General features: G+C 55.2%; 1 protein-coding gene across 4 annotated transcripts in view; it reads right to left on the reverse strand.

Annotated features, from left to right (window-relative positions):
* TBC1D16 (TBC1 domain family member 16) overlaps positions 1–21940 on the reverse strand; it is an 81511-nt gene that overhangs the window by 48515 nt on the left and 11056 nt on the right. For all 4 annotated transcript variants that reach the window (XM_077166158.1, XM_077166159.1, XM_077166160.1 and 1 more), the window contains 2 exons: positions 15484–15717; positions 11382–11976 (listed from right to left, as the gene is read on the reverse strand). In XM_077166158.1, the coding sequence (XP_077022273.1) occupies positions 11382–11976; positions 15484–15717 (829 nt within the window). The remainder of the gene's footprint in view (positions 1–11381; positions 11977–15483; positions 15718–21940) is intronic.

The following is a 21940-nucleotide window of genomic DNA, read 5'->3' on the forward strand; positions in this document are numbered from 1 at the left end:
CAAGGAAGCTTCCGGATGGGTGGAGGGGCCGCCAGGAATCCTTTGTCCTTTGCCTGCACATTGCAGGTGCTTAATAAACATTGATTGAATTAAAGAGAAAATCCAAGTGGAAATGCCCTTTCTGTTTACTTGGCTGGGAATGACGTTAAGGCAAACACAACCAGACAAGGGAGCATTTCAATCCAAAGACAAAAGGTCATTTTGCACCACACCCCCCCTTCCCAAACTTTGAAGGGGGATTTCATCAGTTATTGGGTTACATTGCAACAGCCAGGCTGGGTCCCCAGAGGCGGCGCGTGAGCTCCTGTCTCCCGGGGAGCGGCCGCCGCGTCACCGCCTCTCCTGGCGGAGACCTAGATCCTTCGGAAGCTCACATGGGCCTCCGGGTGTGTGGGGCCCCTGCCAAGGGGGCCCTGGTGCCTCCAACTTCCTGCCCCCAAGCGCGCTCCCTGCAGATGAGTGGCTCAGAGCCCGGTCCCCCTCCAGGAGAGCGTGCCCCCAGCTGCCGTGCTACAGGTGGGTGACAGTTGCGTCAAGGGCTCCCAGAGGGCCTGTCGTGGTTTTGCGCCGCAGCAGGGAGGGCCGACCACACAGGGCCATTCCCGGCCCCTCCATGGGGCCCTGCAGCCGGGAGCACACGGTCCTGAGGGAGCTGGCCATCTCGGCGCCTGGACGTCCTGCTGTTGGGTTCAGGAGGGAAAAGTGTTCCTTCTACCCTGTCCTGACGGCTTTAATGGAAAGAGCCCAGCTTTTTACAGACATGCCTGTTTTCTGGAGAGCGATAAGCAAGAGCCTGGTTTCAAGATGACCCACCCCATGCAGCCACTCCACTAGACATCTCTGCAGAATCTCACTCTCTTGACCCCTGACTTTTGGAACCCCTGCTCAGGGCAGGGGGCATTCGGGATGTAGAGCCCTCTGGACTCCTCTTCCTAGAAGCCACCCAAACATCAGGGACAAAGGAAGACACACTGGTCAGAGACGGCTAAAAATTTTTAAAAGGCTGGACACACCAACTGTGTAGACCCACACTGACCTATGCAGAGGCCACTGCCACGTGTGGCTATCAAGCACTTGAAAACCAGTGAGTCTGAATTGAGATGCATTGGAAGCATGAAATACACATAGGATTTCAAAGACAGCACAAAAATAGAAGGTAAAATAGTTCTGTCACCAGTCATTTTTTCACATTGATCACATGTTGAAGTGACAATATTTTGGATATACTGGGGTCATTATTAAAATTAATTTTACCTGTTTCTTTTAACTTTTTAAAATATGGCTATTCAACCGAAACAAATATGCCAACTTAATCTTTGCAAAGGTGCGAAAGCAATTCACTGGAGAGAGGAGAACTTTTCCCACAAATGGTGCAATCAGACATCCATGGGCAAAAATGAACTTCAAACCAAATGAGAACGCATTATGCAGAAATTAATTCAAAATGGATCACGTACTTAAACATGGAATGTGAAACTATAAAACCTTTAGTGAAAAAATAGGAGATAATCTTCGGGACCTAAGACGAGGCAAAGAGTTCTTATATGACACCAAAAGCACAATCCATAAAAGGAAAATTTGATAAATTTGACCTCATTAGAATGAAAGCTTTTGCTCTTTGAGAAGCCCTGGTAAGAGGATGAGGAGACAAGCTACAGACTGGGAGAAAAGATTTACAAACCAAACCACATGTCTGACCAAGCCCTAATATCTAAAATACAGAGAGCTTGCAAAACTCAATAGTAAAAAACCCCAAACGACCCAATTAAAAAGGGCAAAAGAAACAAACAGACATTTCACCAAAGAACACCAAATAAACACATGCATAGAGATTCAACATCACTAGTCACTAAAGAAATGAAAATCAAAACCAAATGAGATTCAATTCTCAGACCATGCACACACCCACCCCCTAAAAAAAGAAAAAAACCCAAAAACAATCCAATGAGAAACACACCTATCAGAACGGCTAAAGTGAAAAATAATTACTAACAGCAAATGTCGACAATGATACAGAGAAACTGTTCACTCACACATTTCCCATTCTTGGAAAGAGTTGGCCAGTTTCTTTACTTTTTTTGGCATGGGCAGACTCTGGGAATCGAACCCGGGTCTCCATCATGGCAGGTGAGAACTTTGCCTGCTGAGCCACCGTGGCCGGTCCTGGCCAGTTTCTTTTAAAACTAAACATGCAATTACCATATCACCCAGCAGTCATGCTCTTGGGCATTTATTCCAGAGAAATCAAAACTCAGTACACGTGAAACCTGTATACATGTGTCCATACCAGCTTTATTCATAATAACCAAACACCATAAACAGTCCAGACGTCCTTCAATGGGTGACTAATTAAACAAACTGTGGCCCACCCACACCATGGAATACTATGCAGCAAGAAAAAGGAACAAACTGTCAAGATACGCAACAACTCGGATGGATCTCAGGGGCTTATGCTGAGTGAAGAAAAGCCTCAAAAGGTTACGTATGAGTCCATGCACACAGCATTCTTATAGAGATGGAGAGGACAGCAGCAGTTTTGGGGGGTTCGAGTTGGGGAAGGGGGCAGGTGAGACTATAAAGGTGTAAGACTCAGAAGCCTGCAATGACAGAACATCCTGTATCTCGGCTGTCGTGGTGGTTACCCAAAGACAATGTGATAAAATTCCTCAGAACTACACACGCACACGGATGAGACCTGGTAAGACTGGCGGGTTGTGCCAACGTCATTTCCCTGGTTCTGAACCTGCACTGGTTTGCTGGAAGACGTCGCCTTTGGGGGAAGCTGGGAGAGGGGTGCAGGAGATCTCCCCGTATATGTTTTTGCTATTTTCTGTGAATCTGTAGTTATTTTTAAATTAAAACAAGCCTTAAAAACGTGGCTACTGGAAAAAATTGCATTACTTCTGTGGCTTGCATTGATTCTACTGGACAGCACAGGCGTAGACGAGAGGCCACTCCGGCCTGCCGTCTGTTTTTGGGGTGGCTTGTGCGCTACGAATGGTTTTTACATTTTTAAATTGTTGAAGATAAATAAAAAGAAGACTGTTTCGCGATACCTGAAAATGATACGAAATTCAGATTTCAGTGTCTGTACATAATGTCTTATTGGCACACAGCCACGCCTGACCATTTATATATTGTCTGTGCTGCCAAGGCCGAGTTGAGAAGCTGTGAGAGAAGTTCTCAGGTCCATGGAGCTCAAAATTCTCATTGTCAGGCACTTCATAGAAAAAGCATGCCGACGCCTGGTAGAGACCATTAGAATCCTCAACTTTGAAAGGCCAGACAAAAATGACCCAAATGATAAAAGGGATCAAAGATTATGAATGTTTGCTTTATGCATTCCTTCCCCCCTTTTCCTAAAAGGGACTGATGTTAGCTTTCTCCTATGTAAAGCCGGTTTCCGCAGTTCCCGTGCTCAAGCCCCACCACTCTCTTGGGCCCAGGGGCTCGACAGGGCCAGTGGCTGATTTCCAGGGGACAACAGAGGCGAGGGGCTTCCCGGGGCCTCATCTTGTCTTGATCGTTTGCTTTTTGTTTTAAAACTTCGGAGTCAGTATCACAGTGGCAGCTGGATGTTCTGTGAGCCTGTGAAATTTCTTGAGCTCTCGTGTCTCCACCTTCCCTCCAAAAGGACAACCTGCCATGCAGTGGCGATTCAAGGGTTAACTAGGTCCGAACATGATAGCACAGTGTGGGCCGCGTGGAGAACCCCCCCCCCCCCCCCGCCAAATTCTCATCCACCCAGCACCTGTGTCTGTGACCTTATCTGGAAAAAAAGGTCTTTGCAGATTTAATTAATTAAGAATCTTATCACCCTGGGTTTACAGTGGACCCTAAATCCAATGCCTGGTGTCCTTGTAAGAGAGAGGGCATGCACGCAGGGGACGAGGCCGTGGGAAGACAGAGGCAGAGATGGGAGTGACGCGGCCACCAGCTCAGGGCCACCCAGGGCCGCCAGAAGTTGGGAGAGCTAAGGACAGAGCCCCCCCGCCCGAAGGCTGCCAAGGGAGGGCGGCTCTGTCACTCCCCGATTTCAGACGTCTGGCCTCCAGAAGCATAGGACAACAAATCTCAGTTGTTTTAAGCCCCAGGAGACTAAGATAAAGCACCTAAGAGCGAGGTTAGCTCACCAGCGTGCTGCACAAAGGTGCCAGGTCACTTTGTAATTAGGATTTGCTTCCTGGGTGCCCAGCCGTTAGGGAAGCATTTAACATGCATCACCCCACTCCATCCTCCAATGGCCCATTCCACAGATAAGAAGAGTGAGGCACAGAGCTCAAAATCCTGCAAAGCTCATGTGCTGGGAGTGGCGGCAGAGGCTTGGCTTCACCCAGGGGCGTCCTCGCCCTATCGGCCCACCCAGCAGGCCGGCCCCTTCTGTCCCCGGCAGAGTGCATGAGCCAACCAGCTGCCCAGAGTAGGACATCAAAGGGGAGGCGCTGTCGAGGTGGTCGGTGGCCACCCCTAAAGCTCCAGGAGCTGAGGGGTGTGTGGTTCTGGGCACCTGCCTGACTTCCCAGCTCAACAGCGAGGTTCTTGGGGTGAGACGACGTCCTGTGGCCGTTTCCACGGGGCTCGGACCTGCCAGCTGCATTCCCTGGACCCTGAACTCTGTCCTCCTTGGGGCCCCGTGGAGCAGCTGCTGGCTGCCACCCCAGCTGGTGGCGGGGGCCGCTGGGGAGCACAGAATGCTTGCACAGAGCCTGCCCTGTGCTGCCAAAACAGAAGACAAGACTCGTCCTAAGGAGGTGCAGAACAGATTGCGGGGTGCCGGGTGAGGATGTTTTAAAGGAATACATCTCAGCTCCCAGTTACAGCAGCACAAACAAACGCAAACAACAGAGCCTCAGAAGCTGCCAACTTGCTGGCTGGCAGGCGGCTGCTGGGGGCCCAGGGATGGAGGGGTGCTGAAGGGGGGCATTCTGGGGGCCCAGGGATGGAGGGGTGCTGAAGGGGGACCTTCCTCCGTGTCCCGGTGCTCCACCCTGACCCCCAACCTCACCGTCTCCCTCTCAGAGACGGGGGCTCCCCAGGTGCTCAGGGCGCGTGCAGGAGCAGGGCCTGCTAACCGACACGGACCGATAACGCCATCAATAATTCAGCCATCCTTGCTGATACCCTGGTGTCTCGGAGTCTTTTCTTCCCAGAGGCATAAAGCACTTACGATACCATTAATGTCAGCTTTGTCCGGCCGGCAGGGCCGCAGGTGCACGCGCCAGCCCCGCACAGGTGGGGCAGGTGCTCACCGCGGGCCTCGCCGTCACTGACCCCTCCCTGGTGGGCTCCCGGGTAACCTGAAATCCCCCTGCCTCTTTGGGCAGGTCGGGTGGGTGGCACACAGGTTTGCTTGCTTTTGTTCTTCCAAGGAACAGTCTGTCTAGACCAGAGCTGCACAGGGCTGGAGGAGGCCCTCTCCCCCGAGAAACCGCTCTGGCCAGCTCCCACCGCTCTCCCGGTGCGTCTTCCACTAGACGTGGGAACACACTGCCTTGCACACTTGCTTTATCGTGGGTCCTTCCTTTCTGCCTCAGAATGAGGCGTTTTCTGACACAGAAACGCCTCATCACCATGGCTCTTTAAATTTAAATCAATGGATAGTTAATAAAATTAAAAACCGAGCCCAGCATTTGTCGTGGTCAAGTGCTGAAGAGCCTGCCCATGACAGACAGGGTGGCCATGGGGCCCTTCTGTCTCTGCAGAAAGTTCTATCAGAAAGCACCGCTCCTGGCAGAAAGGAAGGACCCATGATAAAGCAAGTGTGCAAGGCAGTGTGTTCCCACGTCGAGTGGAGAGCGGTGGGAGCTGGCCAGAGCAGTTTCTTGGGTTTCTTGAGGGGAGAGGGCCTCCTCCAGCTCTGTAAGCTGGCTGGGATTTGAGCATTCCAGGTGGAGGGAGCAGGGCTGGGAAAAGCTGGGCGCTACCTGAGTTTAGCCAAACTGCACTGGTGTATGTGGGAAGGGACGGAAAGGCAGGCCAGGCCACCGGGCAGGACCTGAGGGGTAGCCGGGAGGTTTCTGCCGGTCCCTGCCCACCTGGGTCCGCGCCCAGCTCACCTGGCCTGGGTGTCCAAGCCGCGGGAAGAAACACAGCGCCAGTGAGACCCAAGTGACAGGTCACAACCCTGTGGGGAGGGGGCTCCAGCCCATCTCCCTTGGCTTGGGCTAGCCGTTCTGACACAGCACATTTACCCAGGGTGGGGGGTGGGGGTAGACAAGCGCCAACGACAAGCAGGGGACTCTCGGTGGCAGGTCATTAGCTTCGGTTTCATGGGAAGGACTGCACTTGAATGGAGAGCCCTCGGGGGCTTTTTCATTAGCAGATCCGGCAGGCTATCCTGAGTTGCACAGCGTTCTTCTAACTGGCCATATATATTTTTAAATGTTTCATTATAAGATTACTATAATTGTAGTATAAAATGTCTGGAAATTGAGAAAGGAGAAAAAGTTCCTCCTAATGACACTACCATCACATATTGGCGCATCTCCCTTTCACCCTGGCTAATATGGTGGCTGCTCGCCGTGGGTCGTTATTAAAATGTAGATTTAAATGAATTAATATTACATAAGATAAAAAGCGCCTCACACACACTAGCCACATTCCGAGGGCCCCCTAAGCACAGGAGGCGGGTGCTACCGGTTTGGACAGCACTGATCTGGGTATTCCGTCACCGAGCGGCACTGTTCTCGACCATACAAGCATGCAACAGGCCTTTTAATACAATTTAATCATAACATGCACACCCTAAACTAGCTGGTCCTTTCTTGATATATGCAGAGTATCTGCATCTACAAACACCCTGTGCTTTTCCATCGGGTATTACAGAGGCACTGAATCTCTTGTGCGTCACAGACCCTCTGGGAAGTCAGATGGTCCCCCTTGCACAAAATGCACATTCGCAAGCACATATGCAAAGATTCCAGGGGACTCAGGACCCCCGGTAAAGCCCCTTGCTCTAGCAGATGCAACATGATCTCCCTTGTTCTTTTGTTGGATACCTACGCCCTTTTCCTTTTTTCCTCCATATAAAGAAAGCCATGATGACCATCTTCATGCAAATGTTTTTCCCATATTTGGGCAACCTCGTAGGATGCATGTCATTTTGGCCAGGCAGCAGCAGTTGTGCTTCAGCTCTCCAAACATACTCCAATGCACGTCTCACGGGCTGGGCCAGTGGACAGGCCCCGGGCCACTGGCAGCTCTTTAGATGGGGCTGGTTACCTTCAGGACAGAAGGTCGTGGCAAGATGTCCACGATTTTGTATCTCCATTACGACCACAAACCTTGACCCTGACCCTGGGTGTGGAACCAGGTGCGCCCCGGAAACCTGAGCCCCGCTCTTCAAAGCTCAGGACCAAAATCCACACGCAGAAAGGAGAGATGCCAGGGCCTGGCCAGCTCTCCTCGTCAACCATTGAGGCCATATCTGTCCTGCAGGATGCCCAGTGAACTCATGAAGGGTCTCTGGGCTGACCACAGAGTCTGGGGCTGGGGGGTGATGGAGAGGGGGTGGGGGCCGCAAGCCGGGTTCCGCCTGCTTTGGGGTCACTCGGGGAGCCCCAACCTCCCCAGGCCAAGCCTTGCCAGCTTGACCCTGCAGGGCAATTCAAACCGAGGGTGCACATAAATGTGGAAAGCCCAGGGCACACTGCTGAGTTTTTAAAGCCACTCAGTCCTTCTGTGAACTACCTATGGGAATGACAAAACGAGTGGGTGAGCCCTCTGTGGTCATGGGCAGCTGTCCACTCTCCACGAGCTGGTCTAATTTCTCTCCCCTGAGGGGTCCTCTCAATTCATATCACTTGGCCCAGGAGGGTCAATAGGTCCTTCCTAGCCAACCCCCTACCCACCTGCCACATGTTTGGCCTGGTGTGGATGCTGGTACTCGGGGACCTGGGCCTGACATCCCTCTGCATCTGTGGGCGTGAAGACCATGCCTTCTCTCTGATGTCCCTGCAGGCTGGACTCACCTGCGCAATTTAAAAAACACATGCCCAGAGGCTCTAAGTGGCCTAGGAAGAGGGATTTTAAAAGCTTCCCAGGGGGTGCCATGTGCCCCCCGGGTTGGAAACCCTATTTGACATCATCCAGTACAAGTGTTGCCGAAGATGCCCAGGCTATGCCTGGGCTAAGGGACAGATGCACGCTGCCCTCACTCCCAGGGCTGACAGTCTAGTGGGGGCTGAGTGTGCCCATGACACGAAAAGCAAAGCTGTGCCCTTGGTGCTGCGTTGACTGAATCCACTCACGTCACATTCACCTTGGGGAAAAATACAGATTCCGGCCCCCCAAAATCCACACCCCTGCCCGCACGACAGGAACGGGAACTCTCGGCCCCGACGGACACCTATTGGGTTGTGCCACAGAGAAAGGCCAATTCTGGGGTCCGTCCTTCGCCGGGAGGCAGCTGGGACCCGTCTCCCACATCGTGTCCAGCACCACGCTGTGCCTGGGCACTTCGGGTGAGCCGTGGTGGATGGAGCCACACGGGCAGGGAGGCAACCCCGGGCGGAGTTGCTGGGCCCAAGGCAAGGGACGCTGAGATGCCGCCGTATCCAGGGCATCTGCTGTGCCTGAACTGCATGTGGGGGGCGGATGGGCCGTCACCCCAGAGCAGCGGCCTCCATGAAGGGCCTGGGGACCCAGCCTGTGCTCTCCCCTCACGCTGACTGCCCTCCCCGGGGCTCTAGGTGCATTTCACAGCTGAGGTTCGGACACAGGAGGTATCTTCCTCAAGGGCGCATGACAGGCAGAGCTGGGATTGAAGCCAGATCCCTGCGGCTCCTGCCAGCCCCCCACCCCCACCCCAGGCAACCCGTGGTTGAGCGCCGTGGCCGGCAGAAAACAGGCCCCGGGAGGACGGCGCAGCAGGGGGCCCCCGAGCTGGCGCCATCTGAGTCTCAAAGGTCCTACGTACGGGTCGGCCGGCTGGGAGAGTGGAGGAGAAGGGATCGAGGTGAAGGGACTGCCCGCACAGGCCCCGGGGGCAGACCGAACGCAGGCGTGGCCGGAGAGGAACCACAAAGCCTACTGGGGGACCAGAAGCGAAGGACCCCATGCTCAGGGGGTAACGCTGCATCCCGAGGGCGACGGGTGGCCATCGGAGGGTCCCATACAGAGGACCAGAGAGAGTCTGGGAGACTGCTGGAAAGCCGAGGCCGGAGACCCACGCTGGCAAAAGTGCCTGGTAAAGTAACTCCTCAGTCACCACCCCGAGGGCACCAGCTGGCTCCAGGTTTCTGGGGGGCCTGAGTGCCTAGAAGCAACTCTCAGTGGACCGATGACCACTAACCCTAAATCACAGTGGAGCTGGGAATCCGGGCAGTAGAAACACGGTTCCCCAAGCTCTACTGCAGAAAGGGCTCCTAACGGGGCTCCAGCCCCACGACCCACTGGGCCACCCAGTTTCAGCTCAGCTGTCCGAGGTGGGGCAGAGGGCGCCGGGTGGTCAAATCCACCTGCACACCCCAACCCCCTGGGGAGCTTGTAGAAACGACCACCCTCCTCCAGGCCCGCACGCCATGCTACCGAAGATGGTCCCCATCCATCGCACATGTCCCTCTCCCAACTCCTGGTGCAGAAGCGGCCCCGGCTGAGAGCGGCTGCTCGAGAGCAGGAGGGAAGCTCGGCGTCCGACGTGAAGCTGCCCAGAAGCTTCCTGGCAGATGCAGCTGGGAGCATCCGTGCAGGCGCCCGATTCTCATGATTACCCCATAAAGTCATATGGTTGTCCTCGCCTTACAAATGAGGAAACTGAGGTTCCAGGAAGACAAGCACTTTCCCAGGTTCCTCCCCAAACGGTGGGGTCAGGGCTCCACCACATCCGCCTGATTCCAACATCCCAGCTGTGTCCGAGATCCCCAGAGAGCTGACCGCGAATCAACGGACCCGGGAAGGGTTAGAGACCCCTCTCCTGCCCCCCGGACCAGGGATGCTTGCACGCTCACAGGCGCCCCTGCACTGCCAGCCTGGCACCGCCAGGGGGAGCCCCGGCTGAGCCCAGCCCGTGGGACCCAGACGAGGGCTCGGCTTTGACCCCAGCCTGTTTTGGGGTCTGGGGTTAGCAAGCAGGCCAGGCACCTCCTCGGGTACCTGGAGTCCCCGGGGGCGGCGAGCTGACTGCTTCCTTTTATGAGCGTCCCCCAAGTCCTTGAGGCGAACGTTAGGGGTACAGCCTGGGGACCCGAGCTTACTGAAGGGGTCAAACCAGGAAGGGATCCAACTCATTCCTTCCTGCTGAAGCCAGCAAACTAACTGCCCTGCACCAATGAACTCCTTGGCTCCAGGTCCATGGTCTGAAGGAGCATCATGCTCTCTGCTCCCGGCTTGGCTAACCTGCAAGCTGGGTGACCATTAGCAAGCTACCGAAATTCTTTGGGCCTTGGTCTCCCTTTCTATACCATGGGGCCTGTATTGGTACCTACCTCATGGGGCTTGGGGTTTTGTGAGCATAAAAACATTTCATATGGCATTTGGGGCTCAAGTGACCTACACCTGGCCCACACCTGGTCTGTACCTGGTCTGCACCCAAACCAGAGCAGGAGCTCAATGATGATTTGCCAACTGTCTGATGAATGTCAGCTGCTATTATTGCTTAGTATCATCACCGTTATTTGCCTGGAAACCTAATGACGGCAAAGACCCCATGCAGAGTCACAGGAAGGGATGGTCAGAGTCAGATGTGGCCCCACCTGGGGTCATACAGGTGGCCGTGAGTGGGCCTGAGTCCATTACCGTGGATCGCTCGGCCTCCGAGGCCGGAGGGCCGCTAATGAGGCCTCATGGTGGCCACTCTGACAATGCCTCCCGTCCCCATCAGGGCTGTCCCCTGGTGCCCGACACCTGCCTGGCCTGAGTCAATGAGCAGGTGGAGACCCAGGAGCATCGCGTGGGCCCCATGGGTAGGAAATGCCACCGCGGCCCCAGGGACCACGTCCCCCCTGCTGACAGCTCCGCAGGTGGGGAGCAGAAAACGGAGGCTCCAGTTCCCACGGCCGTGAGCTGTGATGCCGTGACCGGACCTGGGGCGACAGGGTCACCCCGTGCCCTGACCCAGTGACCCCGGGATTCCTGGAAACCGCCGAAGGCTCGGCCTCACGGCCTTTGGCCTCTGTTTGGAGCTGGTCAAGCCTGGCAAGGACCGTTTTGGAGCTGAGAGACCCCCTGCCCACATCCTTCCTGGGGGCATCGAACGGTGGGACATGGGTGGGCCTTGTCATCGCCGCCACCTGGGGTAGCCAGCTTCCCCCAGCAGCAGGGTCCCTGGGGGTCGGTGGTCTCCCGTGCCGGGTCACAGAGCAACGGGCACACTCCCTACCTTTCCCAAGCTCAGGCCTCTCAGGGCCCACCCCAGAGAGCCCATATTCCTTTTGGACGCTCACCTGCTTTCGCTTTCCAGAAACACGGAGCTGCTGCTCTCCCCGAGGGCGGCGCTGATGGGCGAGAGGCAGAAGGGCGAGGAGAAGGCGTCAGAATCCGAGTCGAAGGAGCTGTCCCTGCTCACGCCGCTGGCTGACAGCTCCAAGGAGCCCTCCTCCTCCCCAGCCTCGGGCCGCGGCTCCCGCCCCTCCTCGGGGCCATCCAGCGAGCTGACCTGCAGCAAGGTCCTGGGGTCGCCGCTGGCCGGCTGCGGGGTGGGAAAGGGGCCGCCGAGTCCCGGGCCCCCGGCCAGCTTGTCCCCCTCCTCGGCCACGGGGCTGGCGTGCTCGGCATCCCGCATGCGCTGAGCCTCCCCCGGGGCTGCCTCGTCTCTGGGGCTCAGGGGTGGCCGTGGGTCCGTGGGAGACAGCTGGCGGGCAGCGCCCGAGCTCTGGGAGCGCCGGCCCCGTGGGCGGGCCTTGCGCACAGGGGAGCTCTCGGGGGTGATGTAGCGCAGCGCCTCCTCATCCTGCCGCTGGATCCGGGCGTTGGGGACCCACGCGAGGATGAGGGTGGCCCCCAGCAGCTCATCCTTCTCCATGTACAGGCACAGGTACCCTGCGGGAAAGCAGCGGGACACCGTGTTGGTGGGGGCACACACAGGCTGCAGCGGGGCACGGGCAAGCTGCGGGGGGTCCCGGGCAGGCTGTGGGGTGGGGGGGCACACACTGGCTGTGGTGGGGGCACGGGCAGGCTGCGGGGGGGGGGGCACGGGCAGGCTGCGGGGGGTCCCGGGCAGGCTGCGGAGGGGAGGGTACGGGCAGGTTGTGGGGGGGGGCACGGGCAGGCTGCAGGGTGGGGGCCCGGGCAGGCTGTGGGGGGGGCACGGGCAGGCTGCAGGGTGGGGGCCCGGGCAGGCTGTGGTGGGGGCACGGGCAGGCTGTGGGGGGGCACGGACAGGCTGCGGGGTGGGGGGGCACGGACAGGCTGTGGTGTGGGCACAGGCAGGCTGCGGGGTGGGGGGGCACACGCAGGCTGTGGTGGGGGCACGGGCAGGCTGCGGGGGGGCATGGGCAGGTGGTGGGGTGGGGGCACGGGCAGGCTGTGGGTGGTCCCGGGCAGGCTGCGGGGTGGGGGGGGCACACGCAGGCTGTGGTGGGGGCACGGGCAGGCTGCGGGGGGTCACGGACAGGCTGTGGTGTGGGCACAGGCAGGCTGCAGGGTGGGGGGGCACGGGCAGGCTGCGGAGTTGGGGCACGGGCAGGCTGTGGGGGGAGCCTGGGCAGGCTGTGGTGGGGGCATGGGCAGGTTGTGGGGGACTAGCATGGGTAGGCTGCAGGGGAGGGCTCGGACAGGCTGCAGTCTGTCTCCTGGAGGGGCCACTCCCGAACCCGTTTAGCAAAGCAGGGAACCAGGCAAATTCTTTGGGATTCGGACAGACTGGCCCTAGGCAAGAAAAGGAGTTTGAAACAGATTAAAGCTACAGGCGTTTTCTAAACACTACGCCTTCTAAATGTCCACTCCCAGCGGTGGCCCGCCGCGTGCTTTTCCAAGCTTGGGGTGGGAGTCCCGGGGCCTGCTTGTGTGTTTCGAGCCCCCATCCTGCCCACGACACCAGTCCCGCCTGCCATCAGGAGCGAGCCGGGGGACTGGGGAACAGCTCAGAGGTCGGAGTCCAACTCCTCAGCTGCTTTACAGTGTTATTTGCAGGGACAAAGGCCAGAGATGTCAGTTCTATTTCACAAGGAGAATAAATCCCAAATGGGTGGTGTTTGGGCCTCTCCCGCCCTGCCTTGGCCCTCGTCGGTTGTTTTGGTTTTTCATTTGTTTTTAGTGCACTGTTTTGGATGAAGGGCCCTCTCTGGAGGCTGCCCGCTGGGCCCCAGCTGGACTACTGAGAAGGGCAGGGAGGAGACACTGACCCAAGGCCCATGGCGAGCTAGACTGGTCATTCTGGGCTCCTAAAATGTTTTGTTTCGGGGGGAGGTGCTGAGGGAAGCCCTGACTCCCGGGTCTGTTCTCGAGAGTCCCAGCACTCCCTGTGGGAGTCCTGAAAAGCCCCCAGGCAGGGGCAGGTCTCCTGTGTCCTTATCTCTTGGACCTCCTGGAATCCAGACAAGAGGTTGCAAGATGCGGGGAAGGAAGCCAGCTGTGCCCTTGTCCAGACAGGACGAGGTGTTGTCACACCCTCTAGTCGTGGGGTGCCTTGAGCTGGGGAATGGAGCCCCAGCCTCTGCCCCTGGCCCCCACCCCATCCCTCTTCCTTCTGCCAGCAACACAAGCTGGTCACAAAGCTCTCCAGAGCCTTCTGCGTGGAAGCCCCTGGCCCTCCTTTCAGCAGCGCCTGTCCCAGTAGGGAGCGGTCTACTAGGTCAGGGGGATTTGATGCCCAGGCCTGCACCCCCTGCCAGGGCACACACACTCCAGGGACCCAGGACCCCGGAATTCCCTGCCCAAGTGGTCCAGAGCCTCTGCACCCGATGAAGCATTGACATGGAGGCTGGGATGTCCTCAAAAGAATTGGGGAGGCCCTGACAGTGCAGGAAAGAGGAGGGGGCTGCGGGAGAAGGGGTGGGCTGGGGGGCTGGAAGCCAGCTCTCCTGAGCCGGCGCGTTCTACTTCAGCACCCGGAGGTGGCCAACGAGTCTCAGTTTGATTCTACATTTGAACCTGGCCATTGTCGTGGCGAAGATTCCCTTTACAAGGCAGGAGAATAGGATATGTTAAAACATGGCTTATTAGCATAATTTTACAATGTTGCCTTATTTAATAATTTATTCAGGACACTGTTGAAATATAATTTGCCTACAGAAAAGTGCCCAGACCTCGGTGTGATGTAGAACTTTTGAATATTTAGATGTCTGGTTTGCAGGTTTGGTTTGTTCTCTTGCCCTGGGCCCTGCAAACGTCAGGGGTGGGCCTGTGCATTAGAAAGGAAGCCGGGTTTCGGGTGCTTGGGGAGGCCAGGGAGAAACGAGGGGTCCTGCCCTCAGGCCTCGCCTCTGCCACCGGCTGGCATTGTGTCATCAGTCACTGCCTGTGTTCCGAGGCCGAGGGCTGCAAAAGGACCCTCACCCTCCTCCATGCCTGCCAGGCTTTTCTTCCTCATTTTGAAACAATGGCATTAAAGGACAGAGATGGACAGGGCCAGTGACCCCCCGGGGACTCTTCCCCCTTCTCCAGGTTGCCAGCCCTGCTCGATGCCTGGCTTTGTTCTCATCCCACCTCTCGGCTGGAAGGAAGGGGGTAGAGGGCAGGATGGGGAGATGTTGACCTTGGTTTACAAGGGGTCCTGCCTCCCGACCGCAGCAGGAGCACACACTCAGGGTGGCTGGCCCAGGGGCGCCAACAGCCCAGGGGCATCCCTGGAGGAGGGACGTCCACTCCCAAGTCACAGGGCCCAGGGCACTGGCCTGCACCTGCTATCCTCAGGGCTCACACGCCCTCTTCAAGGAGCCCCAGTACTTGCAAATACAGTTTCATTCTCCTGTAAACCCATCCTACCCCCAAGGCCTGAGTCAGAGGTCAGTGACCTTATCCCACAGATGAGGAAATCAAGGCAAAAGAGGAAGTGAGCAAGAGCCTTTTGAGGCCCAGGCTTGGTGACTCTAGAGAGAGGGGCCGTGCTCTTTCCTGGGCTCAGTGCAGGCGTCCACGCTTACCTGGAGTGTTCCTCCAAAGCGGGTGATGCTCCCCCTCAGCTGGGTGTGCTCCCAAAAAATGAGTAGTGCTCCCCTCACCTGAGTGTGCTCTCGCCATACTTGGGAGTGCTCCCCCTACCTTGAGGTGCATCCTCCCCCCATACTTCCCCCTCACCTGGATGATGGTGTCTCCTTACCTGGGCGTGCTCCCCTTTACCGGAGGTGCTTCCCTCTCACTTGGGTGTGCTTCCCTCACCTGGGTGACGCTCCCTTCACACCCGGGTGTGCTCCCCTCAAACATCTGTGTGCTTCCCCTCACTGACTATAGGACTGATGTTGCAGCATCATTCCCTACAGGATGCTGCTCCTCCCTCACCTGGGTGTGCTCCCCCTCACTGAGTGGTGCCTCCTGCCCCCATGCTGGATGGTGCTCCCCCACACCTCTGTTTACCCGGTCACTGAGTGAGATGCTGCAGCCCCTCACCTGGGTGGTGCTCCCCCAGCCCCTGCAGCCCCTCTGGCGGGTGCACGCAGACATTGTTCTTGGAGTAGATGATCTCCCCGTCCAGGACAGAGGGGGGCCCGCTGCCGCCACCCGGGGTGAGGGTCAGGAGGTCCGAGGCTTTGGAGGAGGCCCGGCGAAGGAGGCGGCCCAGAGACATGGCCGGGGGGGTGTTTCCATCCTCCACACTTCGGCCCAAGCGGGGCTTGTCCAGACCTGCCCGGGGAGGAGCAGAGAGGGGAGACGCTCGTGGGCCAGGTCCAGGGACTCGCCCTGGTGGCTCTGGGGCTACAGCCTGCCCCACCTGGGGGCTGTACCCCACCGGGATACCCTACCCCGGGGCTGTAACCTGCCCCACCTGGGGGCTGTACCCCACCGGGATATCCTACCCCGGGGCTGTAACCTGCCCCACCCTGAGCCCCTGGCCACCCGGGGGCAAGTCCCACTGGTCCAGGCCACGTAGACGCCACACTCATTGGGGGCCAGGTCACTTCCACGGCGGGAGGTCAGCCTAGCACAGAACCGATGTCAGCAGCAGCCTGGCCCCACCTGGAGTGACCACCAAAAATGTGTCCAGACACCAACTACCACTTGTCCCTGGGAGGCGTGGGTCACCACCCCCCAGAGCCCCACAGCACCCGAGGGGCCCTGTGCCCACCGAGGCAATGCCGCACCTCCTGTCTCTCCGCCCAGCTGCCTCCACGTCTCTGAGCACAGCCCGAGAACATAAGCACAGCTCTCCTTCCCATCGTCCCCACATTCCGTCTGCACCGCCCACCCAAGCTGTGTGTCCCCAGCTGCCCGACGCCCACTGCACCGACCATACCCGAGGTGCCCCCGCTCACCCGCAGGGGCGGTGCAGAGAGTGCACCCACGGACACACTCCAAACCCGAGCCCCGGCCCCGGAGGAAAGGGGCAACTCACAGTCCAGGTAAGCCAGGGGCCGTCACCAGGGTGCAGGACGCCCACCTGCCCCAGCCGGCAGGGGGATGGAAGCTCAACGCCCAAGGGATGGCAAAAAAAACAAGATTAATTCCAAAGATACTACACGTCCGAGAGGATGCAGGCAAAGCGGGACTGGAACACACGTGCGGTCTCCGCAAGGCAAGGGTGAGCTCAGCTCAGTTCCCCCGAGGAAGCCCAAACCCAAAAATGGCCCTTTTAGGAAAAATCCGGAGCAGTTTTTCAAACAGAAAGCCGTGGTGCTATATAGGGGGTCATGAAATCAATTGGTGGGTCGAGTCCAGCCTAAGGACGGGAAAAGACGCAAAAAAGAATAGAATATAGTTTGCACGCAGCCTGTAGGCAGGGCCTGTGGTGACAACTGGGCTGGGTGTCAGCAATTTTCTCCTGGGGGCTGTCACCACACCATGTGGCAGTGTCTGCCTGGAGGAAGTGTACGCCGGGCACACAGGGGACACCTGCCAGGACGCTTCCACAGCACTGCTTTCACCAGCAAAAAGCCAGGAAGCAGCCGTGGGTCTAGGGACCCGCTAGAAGTTTCCATGAAGATGACGAGTTCACAAACGCCGACAAACCGATTTGGCTGGGAGTGAATTAAGAAACGTGCACAAATCCACGCGACAACCTCACCATGGACTTATGGATGCCAAAGGCTCAGACCATGGCCAGGCAGGGGACTCCAACATCAGCTGAGGTTTTATCTATTTGAAAGGAATAAAAGACTTGAAGCCAATACAATAAAATTATCAATCGATGGGGTGTGTGTGTGTGTCCCAGGATGTGTTATATTGTTCTTTGAACTTCCTGCTTTTTTTTTTTTTTTCATTTTTCCAAAAACCCAAAGCTGGATTTAGGGGGAACACAAGTTATCCTTGCACTTGGACTTGGACGGGATGGGGGGTTAGAGACGGCCTGGCAGAATTTGCACCGCGGCCCAGCAGGGTAGGAAGTGAGTCTCGGTCGTGAGTCCGATGACCTGGGACCAGGGACTCAACACTAAGTCCTCAGCCCACCCCTGCCTCTCTTGGTGCCCCTTCCATGGCTTCCAAACTCTTGGTTTCGAGCCTCCGCCAGCTTCAATTGGAGGAGATGCCAAATTTCCAGATGCCTCCGTGGTCACGAGCTCTCCCAGGCACCAACGCTCCTCTCCAATCCTCTGCCTCCCCTTCGAGCGGCCCTTCCATTCACGCGTCTTCCACGGAAAGAGCTGTCTCCCCTTCTCCCCATCGCCGAGGTTCCTGGGGCCACCTGTGAAACTCACCCAGTCCTGGGGTTCCCGGGACCCTGCTCGGGTCCTCGCCTCCTCGCCCCCGAACCACAGCGGCTCAAACCCGAATCCACCCTGGGTCCCGCGGACCCAACTGCTTGGGCCTCTCCCCATCCCAACACGTCCCACGTGGGTGCAGAATGAAGCTGGGCCCTTATTCCGGGGCCAGCGAACTTGTCCCAGAAAGGGCGGGGTGGCAAATATTCCCGGCTTCGCGGGAAGCCAGACCTGTTGTGACTTTCAACCCCACCGTAGGCAAGAGGGACACGAAAGGGCCGGGCCGGGCGATGGGGCTTTAGCTGTGGGCTCCGAAGCGTGGATTTCATATGATTTCCTGTGTTACAAAATACTCTTCTTCTTCTGATATTTTCCGACCAGCTTAAGGTGTCAAAGCCATCCTTGGCCTGTGGGCCCCGTAAGCCAGGCCGGGAATGGGTTTGGCCTCGGGGCCGTGGTTTGCTGACCGCTTTCTGGTCCCACCACCCCGAATCCCGAGGACAGGCCTCCCCGCCTGTCTCTCCAAGTTGCCTCCCAGCCAAGGCCTCCGTGAAGCCCCCTCTCTGCTCCTGTCCTGTTGTGTTTCTGTTTTAAACACTGTTCTCATTGTCTGAACGTCTCAACACACACCGCAGGGACCCAATAATGAGACAAAAAAAAAAAAAAAATCACTCTGGGACCTACACATGAAAATGCATCTTGTCTTTTCCAATGAACCACCGAGAAAAGCTATATCTTTATTCTAAGGATGCAATGGACAGAATCTTTTTAAAATTCAGGAATTTTTCAAGAATGACAAGGTCAGTTAATGAGCTAAACAAAGAACATATAAATCCCCTTTCTCTAGACCAGTGCCTTTCAATAGGAAGATAATATGGAACACATCTATGATTTTAAACTTCCTAGTAGCCACATTTTTTTAAAAAAAGTGAAAAGAAACACGTGCAATTACTTTCGATAATGCATTTTATTTAACCTGATGTATGCAAAATGTTATCATTTTGGCATGTAATTGACATGAAAAAAATTATCAGTGAGATATTTTACGTTCTTTAAAGTCTGCCATGTGTTTTGCACTCCCAGCACAGCTCAATTCGGACCAGCCATGTTTCCACGGTGACTCACGGTCACGCCCCCTCTTGCACCCCAAATGGCATTACTTAGTTGATGCGTCCTAATACCAGACTCAGCTGCAAACAACTCTCGGCTGTTCCAAATATCAAAACCATCTTGGAGTGATGTGTTGCCACCACCGAAGCTAATCAAAAGAATATGCTGGAAGTTTTAAAAGGAATTCCAAAATAGGAGTGTTAAAAACACAGCATTTCCCATGCATCATCCGATTTTAACCCTCGCTGCACCTTGGATACATCCTACAAGGGCAGTTTTGCAAATGAGAAAACAGGTTCCGAGTACCTAAAGTCACTTAATTGGTGAGCAGAAAAATCTAGACGCTGGGTTCAGCATTCCAGGCTCTTTCCCCCAGGTACCTGAGTACACAAGGACAATTCCACCGCCTCAGATTGGTTCTGGGTACTACGAGGCTCCTTTTGGGTAAGTCAGGCTGTCTGTTAAATATTAGCCTCTACTACTTACTATCTTAAGACAATTTTCATCTTTTTAAAAATGCATTTAGGGTGGTGCAGTGGTGGCTCAGTGGCAGAATCCTCACCTGCCATGCCAGAGACCCGGGTTCAATTCCTGGTGCCTGCCCATGCAGAAGAAAAAAAAAATGTATTTATACTTTAGTGAGCTTATTTCATTAAAGTTAAATCTGGTTCCCAATCACTGGTCTCCACCAAACTAGAAGTAGAGAATCCTTGGTTTATTATTTAAAACTTTTTTTTAAATTATGAAACATGTATTTAAAAGAATACATGTCCCTTAAATCTCATAGTCCCCAAATATTTTAGTATATTTTCTGCTATTTCAAAAAAACCCCAACATTGGAATTATACCATATCTTCCTTTCAATTATATCATAACTACACCCCCCCATTATTAACAAGTTTAAAAATTCAAAATGCAAATACCCCATCTTAATAGCTGTATGTGTTCCATGGATGCACCATTCTTGAATTGGCCACCATTGCTAGACTTTTGATTTCTAAATAGTTTTTATTTAAAATAATAAACTTCTAAATTTTTATACATAAATATTCATCTATAGTCGTCACTATTTCCTTAGGTTAATTCCTGGGATTCCTGACTATTTTCCAGTTAGATAAGCTGGATCCCTGACACAGTGTCAAATGGATTTCCAAAAAGGTTCCAATGCTATCAGGGATTTAAATCTATATCAATTTGGTCATTTAAAAATGTTTTTTTTTTGATTATCAGTTCCTTGAGCAGATTGTCCTGTCTTTATTAGACATTTGTGTCCATCCTGAGGATTGTCTGTGGATGTGTTTTGCCAATTTTTCTGCTGAGCTGGTGGAATTCTTATTGAATTGTAAGAACTCTTTATATAGGAAAGATCATAATCCTTTGCTACATTGCTGCATGTGTGCCTTTCCTAACTGACTGGTTGCCTTTTGATTGCATCAGCTATTTTCAAGAGCAGAAGTTTTAAACTTGTACCCAGTCAAATGAAGAATAACTTTTTCTTAGTGATTTCTTTTATTAGTTTTATACTTTATGTAATCTTTCCCAAGGCAAAGATCTGCAAAACATCAGCTTATATTTTCTTCTTAGCCTCTTCTGGTTTCAGTTTCCAATGAACTATCTTAGATATTTTAAAAAGCTTAACCCGAAGCATACATTCACCTGCAAAAGTCACACAGATGAACTAAAGTATCAACCGGCTCAATGAATAAGTAGGTTTATGTTTGTTTGTTTTTATTGCTATCTCCTGTTTTCAACGTTCACTTAGTTATTGTCTGACAGAAAAAGGATAGCCTACTAAAGTGCATTGTTTGTCAGAAAAACATTCAGTGGCATTTACAAAAACGGAGGTCCCGGGTTGTGACGTGGCCGGTATTTTTGGGCTTCCCGGGCTCAGCGTCCCCTGCGAGGCACAGGCAGTGAACAATCGTGGGTTAAATTTGTGGTCCTCACAGGGCCAGCACACCCCACTGAGAACACCTCTCGCGACAGGAACTGCACTGTGACAGGAGCTGCACTGCTCGGTGGCGAGCTGGGAGGTGGGGGTCTTTTAACCTTTTTCCCCAGGCAATCGCCCCCATCCCACAGAAAGCACCACAGACAGAATAAGTTCTCAAAAATTCCTTCTAAACAATTAAACAGTAATTCCAATGCCCCCCTCCTTCTTCAGGTAAAACCCTTTGTTGGGGGGAGCCCTTCAGGGTGTATTGTCAACGGGGCTCCCCTAACGGGCTCAGGGGAGCTGACTGTACCCCCACACTGACCACTGCCCTCTTCATCACCCCAAAAACTCTAGGGAGCCCAGAAACCAGAACTTGCTCACTATAGCCAGAAGAACGTGCCTAGGCTCTCCTGGCTTCTCCCAGCCCAGTGCTCTCTCCAGGTTGACACTCCCCTGCCCTCTATGCTGACACACCACCCACACATAGTCCCAGGCATGCAGGTATTTCTCCCTGGATCCCTCTCCCAGCCTTATTTCATCCCTGCTTAAAGAGATGGCTGTTGCCATTTCAATCATGGGGGGCACCAGTCCAGGGGCCCTCCTTCCCCTGCCCTTCCAGGGTCTCTGTGCTTTGCCCGGGGCCCCGGGTGGGGACGTGCCTCGGTCTTTTCTGACTGGTGCTCGGGGGCGGGGGCGGGGAGCTCGGAGTGGGAGCCCCGGCGCCCCCATGGATGCCCAGAAATACAGGCCGGACATGTACGCCGTAACAGGACGGGTTCCAGTTCCAGAACGGGGAATCCCCAACCAGCCTCCATAGCCCAGAACTGACCTGGCAATTCCGCCCACGTCTTCACATCCTCATAGTGTCTTAGAGGCCAGGGAGTATAAACTCAAGGCTACCCCCCAGCCTGACAGACGAGACAGAAGGACAAGAATCCCAAGGAACAGGATTTTCGTTCATGGACTGGGAGCCAAGCTCAGAAGCAACGCCTTCCGTGGGTGGGAGGGCCACACACGGTGGCCCACGTGACACTTGGGGCCAAGAAGGAAAGGCTTGGCTTCCCGGGGGGGGGGACTAAGGAAAGCTCAGTCCTGGGCTCTGAGGGTGAACAGCCTCATGCATGGTCCCAGGAGGCATCATTGGATTGCTGGGGAAGCTTTAAGA

Source organism: Tamandua tetradactyla, chromosome 6 (genome assembly GCF_023851605.1).
Source record: "Tamandua tetradactyla isolate mTamTet1 chromosome 6, mTamTet1.pri, whole genome shotgun sequence".
Taxonomy (NCBI): Eukaryota; Metazoa; Chordata; class Mammalia; order Pilosa; family Myrmecophagidae; genus Tamandua; species Tamandua tetradactyla.